The 23653-nt window shown below is 40.8% G+C and overlaps 2 protein-coding genes across 5 annotated transcripts in view; both read left to right on the top strand.

Annotated features, from left to right (window-relative positions):
* Positions 1-88: 88 nt before the first annotated feature.
* On the top strand, positions 89-13472 carry mios (missing oocyte, meiosis regulator, homolog (Drosophila)). 2 transcript variants are annotated; one of them, XM_067509745.1, is made up of 12 exons: positions 89-227; positions 1653-2519; positions 2664-3157; positions 3664-3758; positions 3899-4153; positions 6004-6173; positions 6772-6837; positions 7026-7184; positions 7943-8095; positions 9079-9283; positions 9557-9686; positions 12010-13472. In XM_067509745.1, the coding sequence occupies exons 2-12, from the start codon at positions 1701-1703 to the stop codon at positions 12098-12100; spliced, it is 2637 nt and encodes an 878-aa protein (XP_067365846.1). In that variant the 5' UTR covers positions 89-227; positions 1653-1700; the 3' UTR covers positions 12101-13472. The 2 variants fall into 2 exon arrangements, with proteins under 2 accessions (XP_067365846.1, XP_067365847.1); XM_067509746.1 differs by lacking the exons at positions 9079-9283; positions 9557-9686; positions 12010-13472 and adding an exon at positions 7721-7758 and having other exon boundaries at positions 7943-8091.
* Positions 13473-14608: 1136 nt separating this feature from the next.
* Positions 14609-23653, top strand: part of LOC137130067 (glucocorticoid-induced transcript 1 protein) — a 19477-nt gene continuing 10432 nt past the window's right edge. For 2 of the 3 annotated variants that reach the window (XM_067509748.1, XM_067509747.1), the window contains exons 1-3: positions 14609-14767; positions 14912-15295; positions 20070-20218. In XM_067509748.1, coding sequence (XP_067365849.1) covers positions 14989-15295; positions 20070-20218 — 456 coding nt within the window. In that variant the 5' untranslated portion in view covers positions 14609-14767; positions 14912-14988. The remainder of the gene's footprint in view (positions 14768-14911; positions 15296-20069; positions 20219-23653) is intronic. The other variant, XM_067509749.1, reaches the window with a different exon arrangement.

The raw sequence follows: 23653 nt of genomic DNA, 5'->3' as shown, positions 1-23653 counted from the left end.
TTTTGAAAGAATTGAAAGGTAGCACGTTGGTGTCTTTGCGCATTTTCAATGCCTTTGGCACTCTCTGGTGGTGTACTCGGTCCTACGAGTAACAGGAACTTTGATTAACCGACTTATCATGCAGCACGGACATGTTTTGCTGTAACACACAACATTCAAGTTGTCCCTGTCCGACATGTGTATGTCAAATCCAAACTCCTTCGCTCATTTAAAGCCTAAGTATGCATGTAAGTGAGACCTAACTGTTAATGTTGTAAGATGTTTTTGACTGCTAGCTAAATTCGCGCTAGCTGAACGGCTAAGTTTTAGCTCGTCCTTTCGTCATTAGCTTTAGCTTAGTTAGGGCACAATGTCAACAGGCTTTTAACACGTCGGCGTGTAGCGAATTTGAATCCTCGTTTCTCTTTTATTTCAAACACATTTGTTGCTTACTTGCTAGTTAGCTAACCTTTCCACGCAAAGCTCCACCATTAGCACAAGTAACGCTTGTATTTACGCGAACAGCTGATCTAGCTTGGTTTGCATGTAAACGGTACTTTACTAACGTTATGTGTGTGTCGGATTTCTGAATCACACAGAGGTGGTCATATAGTTCAACACTGGTACCTAGAAATAAGAACTACAACTGATGTATACAGTGCATTGCGAAAGCAACAATTCAGTCACAAGTACGTTTTCATTGTTGGAAGATTTGTGGTAGTTGTGGTCTGTTCCTTGAAATGGTTCCTTAAATTGACATTTCCTCTGCGGCAAGTCCAGCTGCACACTTAAATATAATTACTATGAATGAGAACTTTGTAAAACAAAAACAATTCAGCCAAGTAAATTTTCAGCTAAATAGTATTTGTCTGGTGGCTCAGTGGCAGAGCATCGGGTTGGGCCACCAAGGGCGACCCTGGTGCCAGTCCTGAGCCCAGACCAAATGGGAGGGTTGCGGCAGGAAGGGCATCCGTAAAAACTCTGTGGCGACCCCTGAACGGGGTTATCAGACATTTTGATCGGATCTTAATGCCCACGGGCACCATGTTGGTGACCCCTGCCCTAGACCATATCCACTGAGTTTGAATGAATATATTTCACACTTTTTGGTTTGTGTGGTCCTTAAATAGGTATGAAAATGCCTTCCATGTGCTTTTAACTGAACTTTAACGGGCTTGGCATCCTTGTATCTGGAAAAAGCATTTACGTCACGTTTTTCAAAATAGTGAATTGAAAAATATAAATGTTTTGATTTGTTTTATTTCAAAAGTCAGTGATGTTCATATAAAAAAATGTTTTGTGTAACATTTTATGTAATACTGGTTATTACTGGTCCAGGTTGTTATTAATGATAAATTCGTGTGATTAGAAATTATTGAGACATATAACCAAGAAGGGCTAACAAAATGCTATTATTTGTGCATTTACTTGCAGCAAGGTTTAGATTAAGAGTAATCTTAGACCATATCCGCTGTGTTTTAATTAATATATTTTACACCTTGATCTGTGTGGCCTTCAAATAGACCAAGTATCCGTCCAATTTAAAAGGTCTGAAACGGTCTTAAAATTAATTACTTTTAACTTTGTAAACCCCAATTAATCATTGCTTTAATATAATATTGCTGTGGTGTTATCCTCGAATTCATTTCTTTGTCAATGTGTCCTATTTCCAGGTTGTAGAAGCCAGGTTTGCTTGACCTTCTTCTAGCTATTTCCGAATCATGAGTGGCTCAAAGCCAGACATCCTGTGGTCTCCCCACCATCCAGACCGTTATGTCATATGTGACTCAGAACTGGGCCTGTACCGTATTGGACCTGTGGGCGCTGCAGAAATCAAGGCTGGCACTCTGCCACTCTCTGAAGAAACAGCTGCCACTTTACTAGCCATTAACTCAGACACCCCTTATATGAAATGCGTGGCTTGGTATCCAAAGCATGAACCCGAATGTTTGCTTGCTGTGGGCCAGGCGAACGGCAGAGTGGTGCTCACCAGTTTAGGCCAAAGTCACAACTTGACGTGTAAAGACCTGGTTGGGAAAGAGTTTGTGCCCAAACATGCCCGTCAGTGCAACACATTAGCCTGGAACCCCGTGGACAGCAACTTGTTGGCTGCTGGGCTGGACAAACACAGAGCTGACTTCTCTGTCCTCATATGGGACATTAGCAGTAAGTTTTCTCCAGAGGCTAGTGTATCAGCTGAGAGGATTCGTCTCTCGTCTGTGGATTTGGACTCGAGCACAGTAGTGACTAAACCATTGTATGAGTTAGGCCAGAATGATGCTTGTCTGTCTCTCTGCTGGCTGCTTCGTGACCCAAAGCTACTGCTGGCTGGCATGCACAGGAACCTTGCAATATTTGACCTGAGAAACACTAGCCAGAAAACATTTGTGAACACCAAGGCCATCCAGGGGGTGACGGTTGATCCACACTTCCATGACCGTGTTGCTTCCTTCTTTGAAGGCCAGGTGGCAATCTGGGATCTGAGGAAGTTTGAAAAGCCTGTCCTCACACTAACTGAGCAGCCGAAACCTCTTACTAAGGTATAACTAAGTTTGTATTTGAGAAGAATCTAATGTTCAAACTGAATCGGCAATAAAATAAGTTATGCAAGTCTGTTGTTAAATATTATTGTAAGCACAAAGTTGGTGGTGAAATAGGTGACGTGCTTTCGTTGTTATTTTTAGGTGGCATGGTGTCCAACTCGTACTGGCCTGCTGGCAACACTAACACGTGACAGCAACATCATCCGCCTCTATGATATGCAGCACACTCCTACGCCCATCGGTGATGAGACCGAGCCGACCATCATCGAGCGAAGCGTCCATCCCTGTGAAAGCCAGATTGGCAGCTTTGCTTGGCACCCATCCTCTCAGAACCGCATGGTGGTGGTGTCGGCAGCCAACCGGGTCATGACTGACTTCACCGTCTTTGAGCGCATCTCCTTGGCTTGGAGCTCCACCACTTCACTCATGTGGGCATGTGGCAGACATCTGTACGACTGTGTTGAGGAAGGGTCTGCAGGAGTGGAGAACGTGATTGAGAAAGATATCGCTACCAAGATGAGAGAGAGGGCTCAGTCCAGATATGGGCACGATACCGTCCAGGTGTGGAGGAACCACTTACTAGCAGGAGGGATCGACCCTCAGCTCAAGTCTTTGTGGTATGATCTGTTTTATATCCTTTGCACAGTGGAAGATAAATATTGGTAAAAGTATCCCTTATCAGGCAGTGATACATTTTTAAAGTTTTGTTTGTGCTTTTACACAGCCTGTTGATCAGGTGTGGAGAACACCCTGTCGGCTGTACATTAGATATAGACTGCAAGTACATCCACTGAGGTAACCAGGTTACTTGGAGAAACCAGCTTTCTAAAGTAATTGGGGACATGTTTACATGAACACTAAAAAAATCCTGGTTACCTCTGCCTCAATTCGGCAGGGCTCACAGATTTCAACTGTATCGTGGAAGAAGTAGTTTTTTCCCCCGGCTATGTATGTGTGTATAGGAGCTGACTGAAGCATGACAAAAAGAAAGGCACAGTCACTCCTTTTCAAAGCGAACACTGTCAGAATTGAAATTTCTAGACTTCATCTGGATTGGTACACTACACTTTAGCTTTTTGTGCCTTTTATTGTCCTCTTGAACTTTAATATTAGTTACAATTCCTATGTAAGTATCACATATGAAGCAGTGTGCAGAGGATATGGAGCTGAAACTGCAGGGGAACAAGCAGTCTGTGGTGTACTCCGGTATCAAAAATATTGTCAAGACCAACTCAGGTAAGAAAATGACACACGGTATTCTTCCGTGTGAAAGTTTTTTATTTAAAAAAAAAAATCGCACAGCACATGATAAAATTGGGGAGAGAAAAAATAGTTGTTCAAAATTGCACGGCGCGTGTGTTTTTCTCATTACCTAGGCACGACAGAGAGCGGCAGGTGCTGGAGCGGCTCCGACCGTCAGACAGATGTTCCACGGTACCACAGCGAGGAGCGCTGCCTTGCCCTGCGCCTCTGCGGCTGGATCAGCCGGGGTCCTGAAATCGAAATGGAGACCTTCCTGCGGTCCCTGGAGCAGGAACGAGAGTGGGAGCGAGCAGCCGCTGTGGCTCTGTTCAACCTGGACATCCGCAGGGCCATCCAGATCCTTAACAAGGGAGCCACTGCTGAGAAGGGTGAGCACTGCGGCACTTTGAGGGAGGAGAGGGTGAAGCGAGGGGAGAGAAAGAGGAAGCAGGTGTGTCTTTGAAGCTAAGTGTTGACAGGAAAGAGAAGTATTTCTGATCACGCACATTAGTGTAGTTGTGGTGCTGATATATATAAAACACTTTAGCAATCTGTGTCTGCATAATTGCGTTTCAACTGGAAACTAAGCATAAAACATTGTAGCCTTTGTAAACTTATAGTACGCAACAGTCTCATCCATTCATTTTATAAACAGCTCAGAAATGTGGAGATATTGATCTGTTTTGATAGAGTGATATGGAACAAGATAAATTGTTGTACATTATGCTAGTTGCCAAATGTTCAGCAAGAATTTCAGCAATGTAGCAGCAGGGGAAGCTTGTTTTTTTTTTTCACACAACACTCAACCTGTATCAGCTGCAGCTCTTTTCCCACTCAGGTTAAATGAAAGTGGAGAGAGAGGGCTGTTGTTTACCAAAGTCTTGACCAAGAAAAATTCCACCAATGTAGGTCAAAGATTTTTGGGCTGTGTGTCCTAATGAGTGTTTCCCGAGCATGACTGATGGGGTGATTCATTAGATAAGGCATGTAAGCAGAGCCACCTTGGCAGTTGCAGTGTTTGTTTGTTCTCACACAACAGCTCTGACTTCATGTACTGATTGTTTTCTGCACACTGCACTAGCTTTTTTCTGAAGATGGTTAATTTACATTTGACATGTTCTCAACCTGATTCTTTTTAAACGTCTCGTGCAGTGTATAATAGAAGCTGTGCATTGAAACTAAATATAGAGGTTTGGATAAGGTTTTGTTCTAAACTGCTTTTGCGGAAAGATTATTTTGTTTATATACATATTCTCTTACATTTTGAGATTTAGATGAGCAGATTGGCACTGTCATAAACTGTGGGGATAATTACATTAGCTTAGCTTAGAGACTAAAAACAAGTGAAAAAAGTTAAACCTGCCTTACCAAAAGTTGAAATAAAAAAATTCCAAAATCAACAGTAAACTTTACCAGATACATGTTGTCTTTTTTTTAAGTGTAGAAAAAGAACATTCTTGTCTCTGAACAGATAAACTCCTCCTTTACATTATGATAGTTGAATTAGACGTTTGTATATGTTTTACACCATTTTGACTGTTGAGATTGCAGGTCAGAGCTGCTCTCTCAAAGGTAGTTCAAATCCTCGGCCAGCTGCAGCCTTTCTGTGTGGAGTTTGCGTGTTCTCCCCGTGCTTCCATGGACTTTCCTCCCACAGTCCAAAAACATGCAATTTAGGTTATTTGGTGTCTGTGAATTGCATTTAAGTGTGAATGTGAGTGTGAATGGTTGTCTCTCTGTATATGTCTCTCTGTTGGACCTGAGAAAGACTAGCGATCTGTTCAGGGTGTGCCCCGTCTCTCGCCCAGTTAAGTTTGGGATAGGCTTCAGCCCCCGTGTGATAGGTGGGGATAGATAATGGATGGATGAATGTTGCAAAATGTAAAATAACACACCGCATCACCGAATGTTCCAGATAAGCTGTATGTCTTAAAAAGAAGAAAGCGAGCTAAGACTTAACTCTATTTTCTCTCGAAGGTTACTTCAAATCCTTGTCTTCAGTTTTGTTTTCAGTGCTACGCTCTGAAGAAGACCACAGCATGACCCATGACATGGAGTTGTCTTTAATGTGCAAAGGCCTACTTATCTTTCACAATCAACTTTAACGGTTGTCTCTGAATCTTCTGCTTCTTTGTGAGAGATTGGATGTGGTTTTTATCATATGCAGTTAAAGTAAATACTCTCCAAACAGTAAATATAACTGCTTCTCTGACTACTTATTCACACTTCTTATTCACAGGTGACCTCAACCTGAATGTGGTTGCCATGGCCCTGTCAGGCTACACCGATGAGAAGTCTTCCCTGTGGAGAGAGATGTGCAGCTCTCTGAGGCTGCAGCTGAAGAACCCCTACCTCTGTGTTATGTTTGCCTTTCTCACCAGTGAGCCTGGAGCCTATGATGGTGTTCTGGTATTTGATCTCTTTATAGCTTGAAGATCTTTTAAAAAGCTAGTTAGTCAACAGAAAGACAAATGTGATGCTTCATTTGTCAGTCTCACTTAACAGTTGCTGTTTATTTTACCTGTATGTATTTTTAACACAGTGATGAATAGGTAGGTAATGCTTGAGGGGTCTTATTGGAAAAATCCTCAGGTGCACAGGAAGAGATGTGTTTTACATTTCCGTCACCAGCACCGAAAGTCATAAAACACATCACAGAAAATGAACCTGTGCCCAGAACAGAGAGAATGTTTCTGCTTTTTCCTTCCACAGCTGCATCAGATTCTGGCCACCAGCTGCTTTCACATTTATTTATAATTTATTAGACCTTTTCTTGGCCTAAAGTAACTCCACAATAAACACATTAAGTTATTTGCATTCTTTTTATGCCATCTTGATTTCATTGAATTACATAAGTGTAAAGGACGAATGTTTGTACTGTGTCCAAGAGCAGACTGCTACCTCTGTGTACAGATGGTAACAAACTAAAGCATTTTCTACAGTTGGTGATCCAACGATGTTTATTTGGATTGAGAGTAAAAAATTTAATTCTTTTTCTCTATTTTAGTACGAGAGCAGTGTTGCTGTTCGGGACAGAGTCGCCTTTGCGTGTATGTTCCTCAGTGATGCGCAGGTAAAACACTACTAAATCAGGCTTTCTACTGTGAAGATGTCTTGATATCACCATATTGCAGTTGTGAATATGCCGAATTCTGTTGCACCATCTTCAATTCAAATTTGTTAGAATTGCATGTTGTGGCCTTGATATTATTTCAGTCACTTGTGTTCTGATGAGCAGAACTCTTATTTTTTTGGCTCCAGCTGCCTCGATACATTGACAAACTAACTAATGAGATGAAGGAAGCGGGCAACCTGGAGGGCATCCTGCTGACAGGGCTGACTAAAGATGGCGTCGACCTTATGGAGAGTTACGTGGACCGAACTGGAGATGTTCAGACTGCCAGCTTCTGCATGCTGAAGGTAGAAAAACACATCTAGGTTATACAAAGTATATTTTTTTACATATTAATATTATTGCAAAAAAAGGGGTTGATGTTTATCTTGGTAATGCTTTACATTTGTATCTAGAGACTATATTTGTATTGGCGCTGTGCAAAGGAAACTGCAGGCTGGGTTCTTCTACAGTTGTTGAAACTAAATCAAGTTATTCCAAATGATGTATATACAAGTAAATACACTAAACACGAGGCTGCAACAAAGACAAAAGGAGCTGTCTATTTAATTGCATCCTTGGACAGATCAGTGCCTGCTGTAACATGCCTGTTCATTTCTAAAAGGTCACAGCTGTTACTCTTAACACAGTAACCACCTCCTTTAACAATATGAAGAAAAGCTGAATGTAGTTGTTTGCTTTCATGCACTTGTTTCTTTTAAGAAAATCTACAGAAATGAAAGTTGTGGAACAGGTCTGTAATTTTTAAGTTTGTTGTAAAACAACTCTCCTGTCTCACTTGATTTTTTTTTTTTTTTTCCTGTTCTAACCTGCTCCTGAAAAGTTAGAACTCCTCGGTGCAAATCATCCTTCACTTATGTGGTAAATGAATTAACCTCAGATATGTTTATGGAAATATATACACATTCCGCTCAGGGATGGGTGCATGAAAGGGGACAGTTGTTATTTTGTTCAGTTACTCTTTTTGTGACCTTTTTTACATTGCTACCAAACTGAGCTCAGGAAGCAGAATAAGTCAGAATAAAAAAAAAATCTCTCCTAATAGGCTTCCTCGGGTGAAGTTTTGAAGGACCCTCGAGTCCAATGCTGGATTGAAAACTACCGCAACCTCCTGGATGCATGGAGGTTCTGGCACAAGCGCGCCGAGTTTGACATCCTCAGAGGCAAACTGGACCCCAGCTCTAAGCCCCTGGCCCAGGTAACAGATTCTAGGAACAGTAACAGCAATGTGGATAGTGAACAGTTTGAACATTTTAAAGGGCGACTGATTTCAAACTTGCTTTCTGTGGGTTTATTTTGGTGTGTAAACGAACATTAATGCTTTAAAACTTCTACGGACTAAGTGTTTCTCTGCTTCTAGCTGTAAAACTCCTCCAGATGACCTGGAGAAGCTCTGGAAAAGCTAGTTTAATGGCATTTATTTACATGTACTACCCAAACTAGAGCCAAAAGAAGCAAATTCTAAATCAGTGAAGGTGTCCTTTAACCTGGACTTTATGAACATTATACAGATTAAATAGTCAATTGATGGATTATTAATGAAAGTATTCACACGTTACAGCTATAAATAGTTGTTTTAGATAATATTGGTCTTCATTACAGTTTACTGATTTGATAACGTTTGTAGAAATGCTGTTAAATAGTGTTAGACGACATAAAATGACACTGCTTGCTGTGGGAAACAGCACTGGCAAGTGTGAAGCAATCTTTGTTTGCTGTTTTATACGTTGCTCCATATGAACAAAATGGGATGCTTGTACTATTATAATTACAGCACAGGTTTATGCCAGGCAGTGTCAGCCAAGCTCAAAACACCCACAGCCCTCCTCTCAAATTCTTGTCATAAAACCTGTGTTCTAGTTATTGATCTTTGTTGTTTTCTCCTTTTACATCAGAGAAAGCTGCTCCAGACATTACACATGCTGCACTGTAATACACTTTTTTTTAATGAAAGCAAACAAAATGCTTTTTATGGCTGATTATGAGTATGCTGGAGCTGCAAGCAAAACTTCACACCACCTGACTACATCTTACTCACAGTAAAATATGTTGGGATTATTGCTGTCTTATATTATATCTCACTCTTCTCTAAAAGCTGAAATCCAGACAGCTGGTGAGCGTGTGCTTGTTGGTTTTCCCTTCATGTTTACCGGTCCTTATCTTTTGACCTTTGTGCGGCAGGTGTTTGTGAGCTGCAACTTCTGTGGGAAGTCCATCTCCTACAGCTGCTCAGCGATACCTCACCAGGGTCGCGGCTTCAGCCAGTATGGTGTTAGTGGATCCCCGACCAAGTCAAAAGTCACCAGTTGCCCTGGCTGCAGGAAACCACTGCCACGTTGTGCCCTCTGTCTCATGAACATGGGCACACCTGTTTCCAATTGCCCAGGTGAGCTTGACTTTGTGGAGTATGTCAACACATGCTCAGCGGATATTTCTAGTGCAACTTGGAGCAGTTAAGTTGCTGTAATGCATAACTGGGCATTTGCAGGGAAGAATGCGTAGACTTTGATCAGCACCTAGGGGCAGTTGGGGCACCTGGGATTGGAGTGGCCAATCCACTTTCCTTATTGCTGTGATGTCACTCACATCAGCATTGACTGACTGTCAAATTTTATGGAGTGTTAATATTGACTTACGGACAAACCTTTTTTTCTGGCAGGAACGGGGAGGTCAGATGAGAAGGTGGACTTGACAAGGGAGAATAAACTTGCTCAGTTTAACAACTGGTTCACCTGGTGTCACAACTGTCGACATGGTGGCCACGCTGGCCACATGCTCAGCTGGTTCAGGTGGGAGTCACACTAGATACTGGATGCACACTGTGGAAGAAATTTTCATATCTAAATGTGGTTCCTGACATGGTCCGTGTACCTTCTGTCCATTGGATTTTCAATTCTGAAACAAAAACAAAACATTTACATAACCAGTCAAATGCAAAATTCCAATATCAAATTTTCAAAGATACGAATACAGTTAAGGTCACAACTTTACATACAGTTACTTTACCTACATTAAAAAATAAAGCAAAAGCTTGGATGCAAATGGATGTTTTAGCAATCCTGAGCATACCTGCAGAATGGTGGCAAACATGGCTTAAGGCTTAAAAGTGTTAAAGTGCCCTTATCAATGGGATGACTTTAATCCAATGAAAATGTGTGGACTGAAACTGAAAATGCAGTTTCATGCAAGGTGGCCCACAAACCTCACTTGTTGCACAATTTCAACTGGGAGAAATAGGCCAGAGACACTGATAATAAGACACAGTACAATAAGGCTAAAAGCAAAGACTATTATATAGTCTATTATAGTACTATGATTCTGAAGTTTCACATCCCCAAAATTAAGTAGTTAGACTAACTAAACTAACAGAGGGAAAATGTATTAGAGCTGTCATCATTAACACGATGGTTGGTATGATGACTTGTTGCCTCATTGGTGCAAACTGGTGAGTGAACGGAAATAGCAATGCTGACTGATTCTTAGCATTGTAATTGCACTTGATGAGTGCGCTGGTTGAGATTAACAGAATAAGTTATAGTTTTGATGTCCACGATACAGTTTCTCTGCTGTCTGCCTCTAATGAAGGGCGGGGCAGCGTCCACACTACACCAACTCGCAGCACAGAACAGCAGCTGCTGCAGCAGCGGGGATAGATATCCCAGCTGAGCCAGACACTCAGGGGGACAATGTTTTTACTGTATTTTTGCATCCAAATACACCTTGGAGAGTAAAAAGACAAACCTAGTTCATTAAAACTTCCATCGAATAAGCATAAATGCCAAACAATAATGTCAGCTCAGCCTGCGGTGACTGGTTTAACCACACTGGGTTTATCTGATCTATAATTGCTGTCAATACACTACATCAACAGCTGTCTGTATATCACGCCAAACATTTAGCCTGATTGATCACATTAGCTAAATTCTGCACATCAGATGAAGAAAAAAGTGATCAGTGATAGTGACAGAGTTCTATGATTATTTCAAACCTAGCCCAGTGATTAATATGTGTGTTTTTTATTTCATGTAGATCAGGGACATATTATATTTGACTTTGATGTTGTAGTTGTCAGTTCATTAGCTTCACCAAGTCTATACCAGCAGTACCATGTGTCCATTTGTATGTTAAAAGTATTAAAACTTGAAAAATGTCCTTTTATGGCAAATTCTGAGTAGCTAAAGCATGTTAATGATTTGCGAAAACACAGACAACTTGCAATAAAATCTAATCTACTGGAATCTATTGACAGCCCTAATATTTGCTGCAATAAAATGTTTGTTATTGTGAAAATAACAAAAATAAAAAAAGAAAAAGTTTGAATGCACTTAGCCAAGGTGTAGCCAACCTTAGATTCAAAAAATCAGACATGATTTTTTATGATTATGATATAGTAAATGTTAAAATCTAATAATAATAAGTTATTAGAGGTCCTGTGTTAAAAACAAAGTGGACGCATGCTGTCCCAAAATGTTCTATTCTTTTTCCGACATAACCACAAAAGGCAAACTTATTATTCTGATCTATTAAAACCTCATTGCTATCTGTGACTTAAGGAAGCAGTATGCGAATTTATTAGTATATTAGTTATTGTTTATTGTAACTTATTGTTTGTAATATGTACCTAAAACTATTCATTTAATTATGACGTGTTCTGCTGACCTCTTGGCCAGGTCGCCCTCGTAAACGAGATTTTTTTTGCTAGAAATATGTTGTGAGAGGAGGTGCTGTTAAAACCCACACTTATTGAAAACAGACAGCAGTGCAGTGATTCAGAACACTTGAGCACGGCTCACCCCTTCTAAATAGAAGATTTGAAATGTACTTTCTTTGTGTAGCTTTGTCTTAATTGTAATTTCAACAACCACAACCAACCGGAAGGGTTGTGTTGTTGTTGGCATCCTTTTTAGTAGATTATTCCCTTTTGAAGTACAGTATATACTGGTTGGTTAGGAGGATCACTTTTTCCACATTAAAGGTAAATATCTTGCCTTTTAACAATAGCCTATTATAGATCTATTACTGACAGGTTAAGTTGTGAAAAATTATGATGTTTGCAAAGCAAAACTGAATATTGAAAAAGACATTTAACTGACCTCCACGTGTCCTTTACAGAGACCACACAGAGTGCCCAGTGTCAGCTTGTACCTGCAAATGTATGCAGCTGGACACAACGGGGAACCTGGTGCCTTCAGACAGCAGCTAAACGGGAGATGATTGTCTTTCTCTGAACACAATCCCCAGCCAAAAGCCAACCGGTGCAGGTTCACTGCTGCATCTGCCACACTGAGACCTGGACAAGGGAAAAGGGATGCCAGCAGTGTCCTCCTCTGAAGTGGCTGCTTGAAAAGAATTAAATACTGTATTGTCTAGTGAATGTAACTATATTAAGAAGGGAGGCAGTGTGTGTTTCTGATCTGACTAACATAATCAATGACCGAAAGAGAGCAAATGCTAACTCACTGCTCTGCTAATGGAAGTCCTGCTCAGGAGAAATGCTGTAATCAGCCTCCTTTAGTCTAACATGAACCAGGCCTATGGGTTTATTGTAATCTATTAAAAAAAATCGATTATTAGTTCACACTTAATGTTGTAAAGATGTGATCACATGTGCCACTATGTCTGAGCTATATAAAGTGTCTGTGTGTTTTAATGTGCTGTTTAACGTCTGTGTTCGTCTTACGAAAGGATCTTCACATACCTCATGAAAGCATTGTTTGGGGTGAAGGACGGGACCCCGGGTGACGTCGCAGAGTGTAGCTCGCAACACTCTTGCTCTCTTCATGTTCCTCTGTGCCACTCTTCATCTGGCATTGTGTGGGAGGGCTTCCAGTGTGAGGGGTGGTTTTGTGGGGAGAGTATGAGGAATTGGAGAATGTGGTGGGTGAGGAGGGGAAGGAGAGTGCGAGGTCTGTATTCACCGGCCCACTCCAGGCCTGTGGTCCATGAAAGATTCTCCCCAGAAAACAGCAGCTGCTCGGCACTCTGACAAGACCCTCCAGATTGTTCCCCTCAAAAAGAACCTCAGCTGCCGGAACACTATTGACTCAAAGAGAGGGCGAGAGAACAGACAGCCTAAACCCCGAACCCCCCCCGCGCACACCCTCTGATATACACAGACTCGCTCTCTATTACTTTTCTCTTTCTCTGATGCCCAAATTGCACCCAAAAACTATGCATACCACACATTAATTCAAGGATGGGCGCCGTCTGTGGGTGGACGGCTGTGTGTAAGCTGCATTGTAAATGGGTTTTCTCTTTCTTTGCCACCCTCCCTGCTCTATCACTAACTCAGGGAGGCTTTGTAAGCGAGAGGCGGCCTGCACCAGAGCTGGATAAATCACTTAGTCATGGAGTGGAGAGGTGGGCGCACAAGCTACTGTATGCTGTCTTCACCAGGATCTCTTCCCGGTGTGGGAGGTTTTATATGCCCGCAAGCCCTTTTGTGAACTATTTTAGAGTGGAGCTGACAAATTGGCAAGTTTTGTACCATCCCAAAAAACAAGAGTGGCTGGAATTTCATCCTTTCAGTGTTTCTTGTGTTTGCCTTTTAAATAAATTCCAAATGACAAATTGGAGCACTGTTGAATGGGGTGTTTTACATAAGTTGACACGGTTTATTCTTACATGATCACATATCATAGACACAGATGGCGTGGGTTTCTGTCGTGTGTAGTAGTGTGGCTGCATTGAGTAACCTATTCTCCCATGGGAACTCAGACAGAATCACAGGCAGGAAAATAGACAATAGAGGAAAAAAATAATACTTTTTAGCTTTTAGAGCTAGTGAAGCAGTTTCCACATCACTGTTAGACTCACTAGTAGCTGTTCTAGAGTTTAGCTATCATTTAACACTTTTTCAAATTTCAGTATTTGAAACAAAATCTGGATTGCATTGGTTTTAAGCCAATACAAACTAGCAGTTTGATGAGCACTCTCCACAATCATAATATAAATGAACTTTACTGGCCAAGTGTGTTTCAGCATACAGTATAAGGAATTCAGGTTTCTAGAAGCTCTAGGTGCACTTTTCTACACTATTAATAAATGGGCAGGATACAGGCTACATAGTTTCAGTAAATGTTTTCTGAAGAGGCAAAATAAATTTCACATCTGTTCTTTGTCAGATATAATAATTCATCTGGGGTTTCCATGGTGTGTCAGACAAATTGAGCAAATGTATCCTAGACATGAAGGAATCGCTTTCTGCGAGTTATTTTGTGCACATTGGTGGCAAAATGTGTTCCATTTCATTATAGATTTACAGCGCTGTAAAATGTGCATATAGGACATAATTTGGATACTTAATATATCTTTGCAAGATGTGGTAGAGCTTAGTTGTGCTCGAAAGAAATTAAGAGGAAAAAACGAAAGTAAACATGTACATTCACATGACAATTGGCCGAACTCCATCTGGTGAGGAAGGTCGTTTATTAATGATAGAAAACTCCAGAATAGATACAGAGGCCCCCTATATTGAACTTATTAGCTCTTCAGTTGTGCAGCATATTTGTATTTTGCTGTAGTGTATTTTTACGTATTGATATTCACAAAAAAAAAAACCAACCCTTACAAGACCATTGCTGACGTGATTGGCTAGGAGTACGGTCATTGCTAAAATTGCACCAATCAAGTGCCGTTAGTGTAAACGCCAGCGTTCAATCAAAAGCCGAGAAGTGAGCAGCGTAGCCCGCCCCCAGGCATCAGCCAGTAGTGTGGCCGAAACAATTGTCATTTAGAGTGGACATGATGGGGAAGACACAGCTAGAGCTAGGAAGCACGTATTAAACGCTTTAGAAAGTGTGAAAACTAACATTTAAAGTTACACGTGTAGTGGTTACAGCTTACTTAGGCATGTGTTAGTATCTCACAGGTAAGGTTATCACAAAATAATGTGTGTTGGACCTTTTTTTCCTTTCGAGTGAATGAGTTGAAGTGTTTAAAAGGGAAGCTAACGTTTTCTTGCTAACAAGCTAATGTTTATCTTACCGTTCCCCTTCAACCACCACCTTCGCAGCCTCGTCTTCTAGCGAAGCAGCAACTTTGGCAGTGCGCTTTTCCCACTGCAGTACGAACTGCTGACAGTTTCGGAGGATGTCAGCCCCGAGCAACTCGCTTCAGCAGCCGAGGGTGAGGCGCAACAATGCGGGCTCCCCCGGCTCGTTCAGCAACGGCAGCTGCCGTTTGCACCCCATCCGTGCCACCGTGCCCTACCAGCTCCTGCGTGCGGGTCAGAGCAGTCCGACGCGGGCGCAGACCCTGTACGGCGGAGCCACGAACAGCCGAGGCTCCAGCCCCCCTTCCAGCCCGACCCTAACTTCAGGAAGTGCACATGCAAAGCAAAGACTGTCCCCCGAATATAAGGACTCCTCCTGTCCCCCTGACTCTCCCGTTTCCAGAGGTAAAAACACTTTTTCGTCTGCTTTAACTTGCATAGTCTGTGAAATGCTACGTCACCACGTGTCCGTTGATAGCGTCTTTTGTATTTGTGTTACGTATACAGTTATATTAATCAAATTGAACACTTTTACTAATTTAATAATTTTGAAAGAATGGCTCGATAGTTTATAAGGGCAGTCTGGAACACCGCTGACTCTTGATTTGAGCTTGGTTAATGCATTAACTATTTAGCCTGTCATCCACTTACACAATTAGGCACTCATAAAGAGAATAGAGTGCACTATGGGCTCTCTTATTTCCTATGGACTTTTGACAAGAGAGAGAGGGAGGAGAGCATTGGCAGAAAGACATGCTTTCAGTTGTTAAAGGAGCCACGTCAGGCGCTGTTGAAGCAGTGCTGAAGAAAAGATCAGGTGTTTTTAATCCATATGTTAAGCACAGATTTGCGGTTTAGGACAGTGGTGACCTAAAGGTTAAAGGGTTTGTGACCAGCTGCATTGATTCTGGATTCTTTATTTATTTATTTTTTTCAACACTACTGTGGTGCCCTTGAGCAGGGCCCATAATCCAACTACTGTAGCTACTCACTGGCCTGGAGGTTGTTGAGCTAGGCAAGCTTAAGGAAGACATATACAGGTACCAGTCCAGTCAGCCTTAAATCCTTGTATCCCAGTTCTTCCCAAAGTCTTATTTATGTGAAACCCCCTCCTGCCAAATATCAGCACTTTGCTGTTTTTTCCACTCTGGTAGCAGTACACGTTTTTTTTATTTGGAATACATTTTTTTTTTTTTTCTTCTGTAAACACTTTTGTCTTTGCACACGCCAAGTGCATGCCAAATTTTAAAGGCACATTGTGAAATGGACATGTCAGAACACACCCTGATTTTTCAGTATTTAAAGATAAATCTTCTAGTTCTGTTGACCTTACTCGATGTTACCGAATCTGTAAATGGATATGTTCCAGATAAGCTCACATATTGCCAGATGTTACACAACAACAACAGTGCACCAGCTGGATCAATGCTACCTCCACGAGTGATGTTTAATAGCTTTAAGAGCTAACATTCTAATAACTCTTACCTTTAACCAGATTGGCATCCCACTTATCTCAGTGCAGCATAGTGGTTATAATGGCATTGTGTGTGAAATTTTTGAACTATGGCCAATGTTCTATGCAATGCAGCAAATGTAGTTTCTTCTACAACAACTGGGTAGATTGACTTACTAAAACAACCAATTTTACCTTATTAGATGGCTATTTGTTGTTTTTGGTTGTATTTTTTTTTTTTTTTGGTCTCCTCTCTCCACCCCAGTGAAATGCCAACCCAGACCAGTATCCCATGTCAGTGATGATGATGTAGACTTGACCCCCCCTGTCATTACCATGACCTCCCGGTCGAAACACTCACAAGAGGCCTTCGGTGATGACTGAGAGGCTGGTGGCTGCTATATGTCAAAATAAATTGTCATGCATGTTTCAGGAAGCAAAGAAGTAAAACCATGCAAGCATAACATGGTAATTGTCATCTTTTATCACACCAGCCCAGTTTGACATGACTGAATTGGTGGGCTTTGCACTTTGTAATTTCTCGTTCACTGTAGTACTTTGAACCCACTCAAAGACATAATGCTTGCCATTTGGTGCAAAATTCAGTCCAAAGTGCTTTACACTATAATAAGTGTTAGTGTCAGACAATTTGAATCTCACAATGGGCTGCACTGATGTTGCAGCTTGGCCTGATAATAAAAGGCAGCGTGAAGAGTATTTTTTTAATTTTTTTATTTTGTTTTTTTACATCATGACCTTTTTGGTTCACCACCGTGACATCATTCTCTTACCACAGTATTGGAACAATGAAACCCTCGCTGTCTGTCAAAGTGCCAGCTGTGCTGAAACAGCCCTGCTTTATTGTCACCCATTCAAACTGCAGTGTAGGGCCAAATGTGAAAATGAGCACTGCAATGTTCTTTCTGTTGCTTCAACAATCTGGACCCAAAAGGAAGCATCTGAGTTGGACTTTGACCTTTTGCGATAATGTAGTATTTATTTATTTTTTTAGTTTTGAAAGGGGAATAGTTAGCAATGCAGGCATACCTTATTCATTCATTTAAAAACACTGAAACTAGTCTAAGCTAGCTTGTTTCAGGAGCTATCCACAGTACTTATTTAGAGATGCTAATAATGCTAACAAGCCATTTTCTGACCACCTTAGGGACATATGTTGAAACTCATAACTTTTAAAGTTCACAGCCATGATCTGTATCATAATTTTCATTCTATGAAAGGCTTAAATTTGTACTTTTAAGTTTTCTTTCAGGGTATGATTAATAGGGCTGGGTACTGTATTTTCTTACTTTTATGGCACACAATGAAGTACAGTACAATACTTCGAAGTACAGTTCAATACTCTACAGTAATGTAGAGTATTGAAAAATACCTTGTCATTTAATACTAAATTTGAAATACTTATCAACTTTAATGACCCAGTAAGCATGCAGCATCTCACAGCAACTAGACTTGTAGCTTAATGTGTAGCATAAGTTATTATTCGTAAAATGGATTTTATAAAATTGGATTAAAAAAAAGTGTTGGTATCATACAGGCAATGAAAACGTTTAACAATACCCAGCCCTAATTGTCAGTTTGTTAGACATTAGGTACACTAGTTTCAAAAGAAGTCAGTTTAATTCATTAGTCTTACAGTAAATCCTCCTTTTATTAATGTGAAAATTACTTTTAGTAGGAAAATGCCAAGGTGCTAAGAAAATAAAATTAAAGTTAACTTTTTTGTTAAAATGGATATTATAAAATTTGCTTCAATATATGTATCATTCAGGAACTTGTATCGACGTCAAGATTAGTGCTCACATTGAAATTACTTGTAATGATGAACATTATGCACTAAAAAAATTGTATAGTACAGTATATATGTACAGTTTCATGAGTATTTACCTTAAAAGTCTACTAGCTGCTCCAATATTTTTATAATACAGTAAACAATAGAACAAATCTGACAATTCAAGATAATGATTGCTTTCATAATCAACTAAACTGGCAATTTTCTTGAATAATTTTTTTTTATTTTTATTTTTTTCACATTGATTAACTATCTGAGAAATTGACAAATTGTTCCAGGACTAATCCAATTGGTAAAATGTGACTATGCTAAACTAGTAAGTAGCAGAAGAATTGACGTATATTGACACCACCAACACAGACACACCCAAAGTATAGTTGGCAGTATCGAGCAAATGTTCACCGGAAGCTGCACTAAAAAACACACCTGGATAGGGTGCACAAAGGTGGGATTCGTGCCTCGCTGGAAGGGTTTTCAAACATTGCCGTTCACATGTATAAAAGAAAGGCCTAAGTGTCATGACTTAGGGATTCATTTGGTGTGTTTGCCCACACGTGTTAAGTGAAGTGTGAAGCTGCTAACCAATAATTTCTGTTAGATGGAAACAGAACTGTCTCCTGTGCAGTTTAGGAGACTTTACCGAAAGGAGGTAGGAGAGTTTCAGTAAACGCTGTGTTGCATCAAACGTTTGGTCACCTTTAGTGTTCTACCAGAATATGGGATGTTTTGAGGTCTAGGTTTCTTTTGCGTAGTTTTTTTTTTTCTCCCTCTTTGAGATGAGTGTAGTATGGCAAATGGGGAGATGATGGAAAATAACCACAATCCCAGTTCTTAGAGCACCGGCTTGGCCTATATCAATATTGATGGAAATTTAGCCTGCTTCCTTTGTCTACAGGGCTTGAGTGAATTTTACTGTAGCCCAGTAAGCTTACTTAGGCAATACCTTTGGGTTGGTAGGCCTGTGTAGTCCATGAACAAAGAGAAACTATGAATGGCTCTGTAGTTTTGCTATGATAGAGGGAGCCTCATGTCGTCTGTTTAGTCTGTGTGTTGAAGTTTGTGTGCTCATGTTAGAAAGGCCTACTCAAATAAATTGGGCCCATTTATTGCTATTAGTTTAGGTAATCACACAAAGTGCAATCGAGGTTAATAAAGTACAGTTCTCACTGCAAGCTCATGGTGCTCTCAAGCTATTGTGTTTTGTGATATTTTTAGTTATTTTTGTAACTGTGACTGCAGGAATGTGGAGTGAATGCAGGCAGTATTGATGTGCATTGTGGTGTGGTTGTTTATGACTTCTTATGTGGGTGGTGTGTGCTTAACTACTCTGATTCACAGCAGACGCCTCATATTATCAGATACTACTTCTCAGCCATTTACATTTTCAGGCTTCAGGCTTCAGCTCTCAAGCCTGCTTTATCTCTGCACCTAAACCCAAACTAAATGGAGACTGTAAGGCGTCTTGTCTTAAAATAAAATCTCTAACTGTGTTAGGTAGCATAAGTGAGGAAGAGCAGAGGGTTGAATACAGGGACCTAACAATTCAGGGTAACCGATTGAAATGCACAGACCACCCACATCATTTTGTAATGTGTCGTTCTACCTACAGTCCTTATTTTTTATTTATTTATTTTTGCCATTACTACAGCACATGGGATAGGAACTAGGCAAAGAACCAATTATACTTGACAGTAACTGTTTTTCAATTGTTTGTTTTTACACGATTTCTTTGCCAAAAACCAAACATAAAAGGTGCTGGGTCTCTGAAAATTTGGCCTCCAGTCCTTGGCCACACATTTGTACTCAGGAGAATTGGCACATTGAATGTCAGTGATGCCTAAGGGTGACTGGGAATTGTACAGACTGCTTCGTTGGTGTGCGTCTTATCCTGTTTCTTTATTTGTCGTACTTTAAAGCAGAAAGGCCCCGGTTACAGGTTCGGAGTTCCAGTGCCATCCGGCGAACATCTTCCCTGGATGCCATCACAGGGCCATACCTCACTGGACAGTGGCCTCGGGACTCACATGGACCCTACCCCTCCTGCATGAAAGACAAAGCCACACAGGTATTATACCATTTGGAGAATTCTGTCTTACAAATATGACTCTGGGACATATTTTGGCACGTACAGCTATTTACATGTGCATATGTATGTATATACAATGACTGAAGATGGAACTGTGGTAGTGTGCATGTGGCTTAACAACAATAACCTTTAGAGACACACTGAGTAGCCAGAGCTGCAAACCACATGACGGCAGCATCCACGGTTTGGTTCCGGTCTTGGACTTTTGTCATATCCCCCTCTTTAATCTTGTTTCCTGTCTGTTTTGTCAACTGTCACATAAAGGCAAAATAATAATCTCAATTTTAAAAAATGTCAGGATCTGTTTTATTCAGCTCAGCAGATGACACTGATTAATTATCACATCAATTCTGCTGACAACCTGTTGCAACAATGAGGAGGAAAAAAGAAGTTGGGGTAAATGGAGTTAAAGGGCTCAGTAATTCACATTTATAAAGGATTGTTTGAGTGGAAAAGATCACTGCACAACAGTGATTAGACTGACCTAAGTGTAATAAGCATGAGCTGGACACATTTTACCCAATATGGGCGACATTAAGTTGAAGTCTATTTCAAGTTTGACATAGAAAAAACTCCTTAAATAAAATAATTTAATGCGCATGCTTTAACCAGAGCCTCTCGTAAATCTCCAGATACCCACTTTGACCTCTCTGCTAGAAAATTATGGTAATTAGGGCTTGCACGTAATACTGGTGAAGGTGACACATTTACAAACAATGGTCAGTAGTTTTGTCATATTGCTGCAAATACAGACCTAAAAGACTTAAGTAGAAATTACCTAATACTTCCTCACACCGTCCCCAGTAGTAAATTATCACACTGCACAGCATCTATGTATGGATTCAACATTGAGCCTGACAACAGTATCCCTGGTTAGCAGCCCTACATATGATCACCCGCTAATCTTGCCCTGTGACTGATGGGTAAATGCGGTTATTATCCTGGAGCTTAATTTTGAGGGGTTGGAATGGGTTTGTGTTATGAAGGAATATTGAATATGTATGATCATGACAATGACTGCTCCCTCTTTGCTAACAGAAGCCTTTCATGTGACTGAATGAAGACCGCCAAGCCTCATTTACATGGGCTTCATCCCTTTAACCCCTCACTCACCCTGCATTTCTTTGTGTGTAGGCTGAGGAAGTGGTAAGAGGGCCTTGCATGGTTTCTTCAAGTGGCTGTATGCAGAATAAACACTTCTAATTACAGGGTTCCTGTACAGCCCTGGAAAGACTGGACAAGTATGGAAGATCAGTTTGATAATTATCAGGCCGTGAAAACCGCCTGGGCACAAATACAGTCCCCTATCTTATCCAGCTATTTATTTGGAATATATTCCTATATGGTGACTTGGCCTCCGCTTTATTTTCCAGCCATTATCAGCAAATGGCTGATTGAAGGCTGACCAAAATAAAAATCTTGTCACGGCATTTGTCTGTCAAAGCTGTGGAAATTTTTAGATGGGAAAACATTTGGCTGTGTTGTAATCATGAGGGGGAGTGTGACACACTTGACAGTCCTTGAGCAATTAAATCCACAAACTCCCCCAAGGATAGATGGAGACCACTTCCTGTTAACAAGCAATGCCTCAGCCCAACTCTTTTATACTGTAAGACAACAGCAGCAGAAAGCAGCAGACAAAGGGTCTCTGGCCTCTTGTGTTGTGCATTGCACAAGTTCAAGACAGCCTTTCCTTTTAAGCGGTAATGTAGCTCTGCATGGAGGTGAAGTTGTTTGCACCTGTCCCCTAGGCTATGGTTGAGGCGAGAAGAAATCCCACTGCTTACCACCTGGCTCTCGTGGCTTCACAGCCCGCCTGCCTTTTGTGTGGGAGTTGAGGAGCAGAGGGTCCATACATATGCTAATCACTGTTCCGGGATAGGTCTGTATGCCCTGGGCCCTGTGGTTACAGAACACAGAGAATGTCTGTATAAAGATTAGGGCCTTGACACACCAAGCCAACCTCAAAGAACCACCACCGACAAATGCAGACTGATCAAACAGTGTGCGATGCCCGGCGTCTTGTGTTGCACTGGAAAACCGCACAAAGGCTACAGCCATCAGAGAGCGGACCACTCGTATACATGTATGTTCTGTACCCGTGTGAGATGAAATTGTTAATCAGTCAAAAAACTTAATGGAAAGACAAACACAACAAACCAGCCTGCTGTTTTTCATACCATTGAGCATCTGCTGCATCTGAACCCTTTCATTACTGGGCTGGAATATGAGTTGAGACTGTCTGGTAAAGATTTGCTTTACCAGACAACAATGGTGCCAAACACGAGTTACCCACAAATGTGTAATGACAATGTGCTGTTGTCAGACATCCTATTTTTACTGTGTGACTTGATGTGTCAGGGCTGTTAGACACACTCACAATCAATTGTACTTTAGGGCTCTGATATTGTATGCTGTCATTAGTGATCCAATACTACATCATTTGTTGGAATTCTATGGAAATATATTTGTTTATCTGAGTGTAGTTTAAAGAGTAACAGAAATGAGGTTCTTTTGAGGTATTTTCATTTTCTTTAGTTTAGTGAATTTCAGTCATGGAAAAAGATAACAGACACACAGAAATACCTGCAAAATCAAGATGCATGTTCTCCCCATCTCTAAACATCACCAAATCATGGTGGTGGCACACGTCTCGACAAGCAAGCTAAACAAACCTGCACAAATTCCACTGAAATTCTATTGAAGCCCAGTCATTATTTCCTGCTTTGGAACATAGCTAGATTCTTGAGGATGTTGCCTGTATTTTACCCTTTGTGTGGGATTCAAATTGGAAGCAAGCTGTAGTCTTACAGTAATGAGGTTTTATCTGTACTGCAGTACATTATCACACAACTGGTCAGGACGTTCAAGAGCTAGCATGATTAAAAGGGCCTCTGAGCTAAGTAAAGGTGGGTGTTCTTGTTGGCAGACAATTTGTTTACGGGGAAATGAGTCAATAAAGGATGAATGCCCGATGTAGTTTTAACTGTTCTGTGTTGTAGGTATAACTGGGGTAAAATTAAGTTTTATCCAAAAATGGAATATCTACAAATAAATACCCTACTGTGTGTGTTGTTATGTAATTTGCATGCCTGATATTTAAAACTAAATGATATGCAGAGTTCATGTTGTGTATAAAAAGTGTACATTGTTAAAGTTGTCTGCTGAAATGTAGCCAGCTGCTATCACTCTTCAATCCAATGATTTATTTCTGGAGATGAAGGAAAGTATCTCTTGTAAAAGGTTAAATAGAATTGTATTAAAACAAGCTGGGATATGTCCAGCAACCCTCTACCTTGAAACCCTCCATGTGTTCCTATGATTTTGAATTACTGTGCTTTTAACCAGTACTGTAGAGCCCTGTAAAAATGGATACCTTACTCTCACTGCCAAAGAGAAGAGTCTCAAATTTAA

Source organism: Channa argus, chromosome 7 (assembly GCF_033026475.1).
Source record: "Channa argus isolate prfri chromosome 7, Channa argus male v1.0, whole genome shotgun sequence".
In the NCBI taxonomy this organism is placed as follows: domain Eukaryota; kingdom Metazoa; phylum Chordata; class Actinopteri; order Anabantiformes; family Channidae; genus Channa; species Channa argus.
Note: the sequence above shows the minus strand (reverse complement) of the source record. Positions and strands in the feature narration are given on the sequence as shown.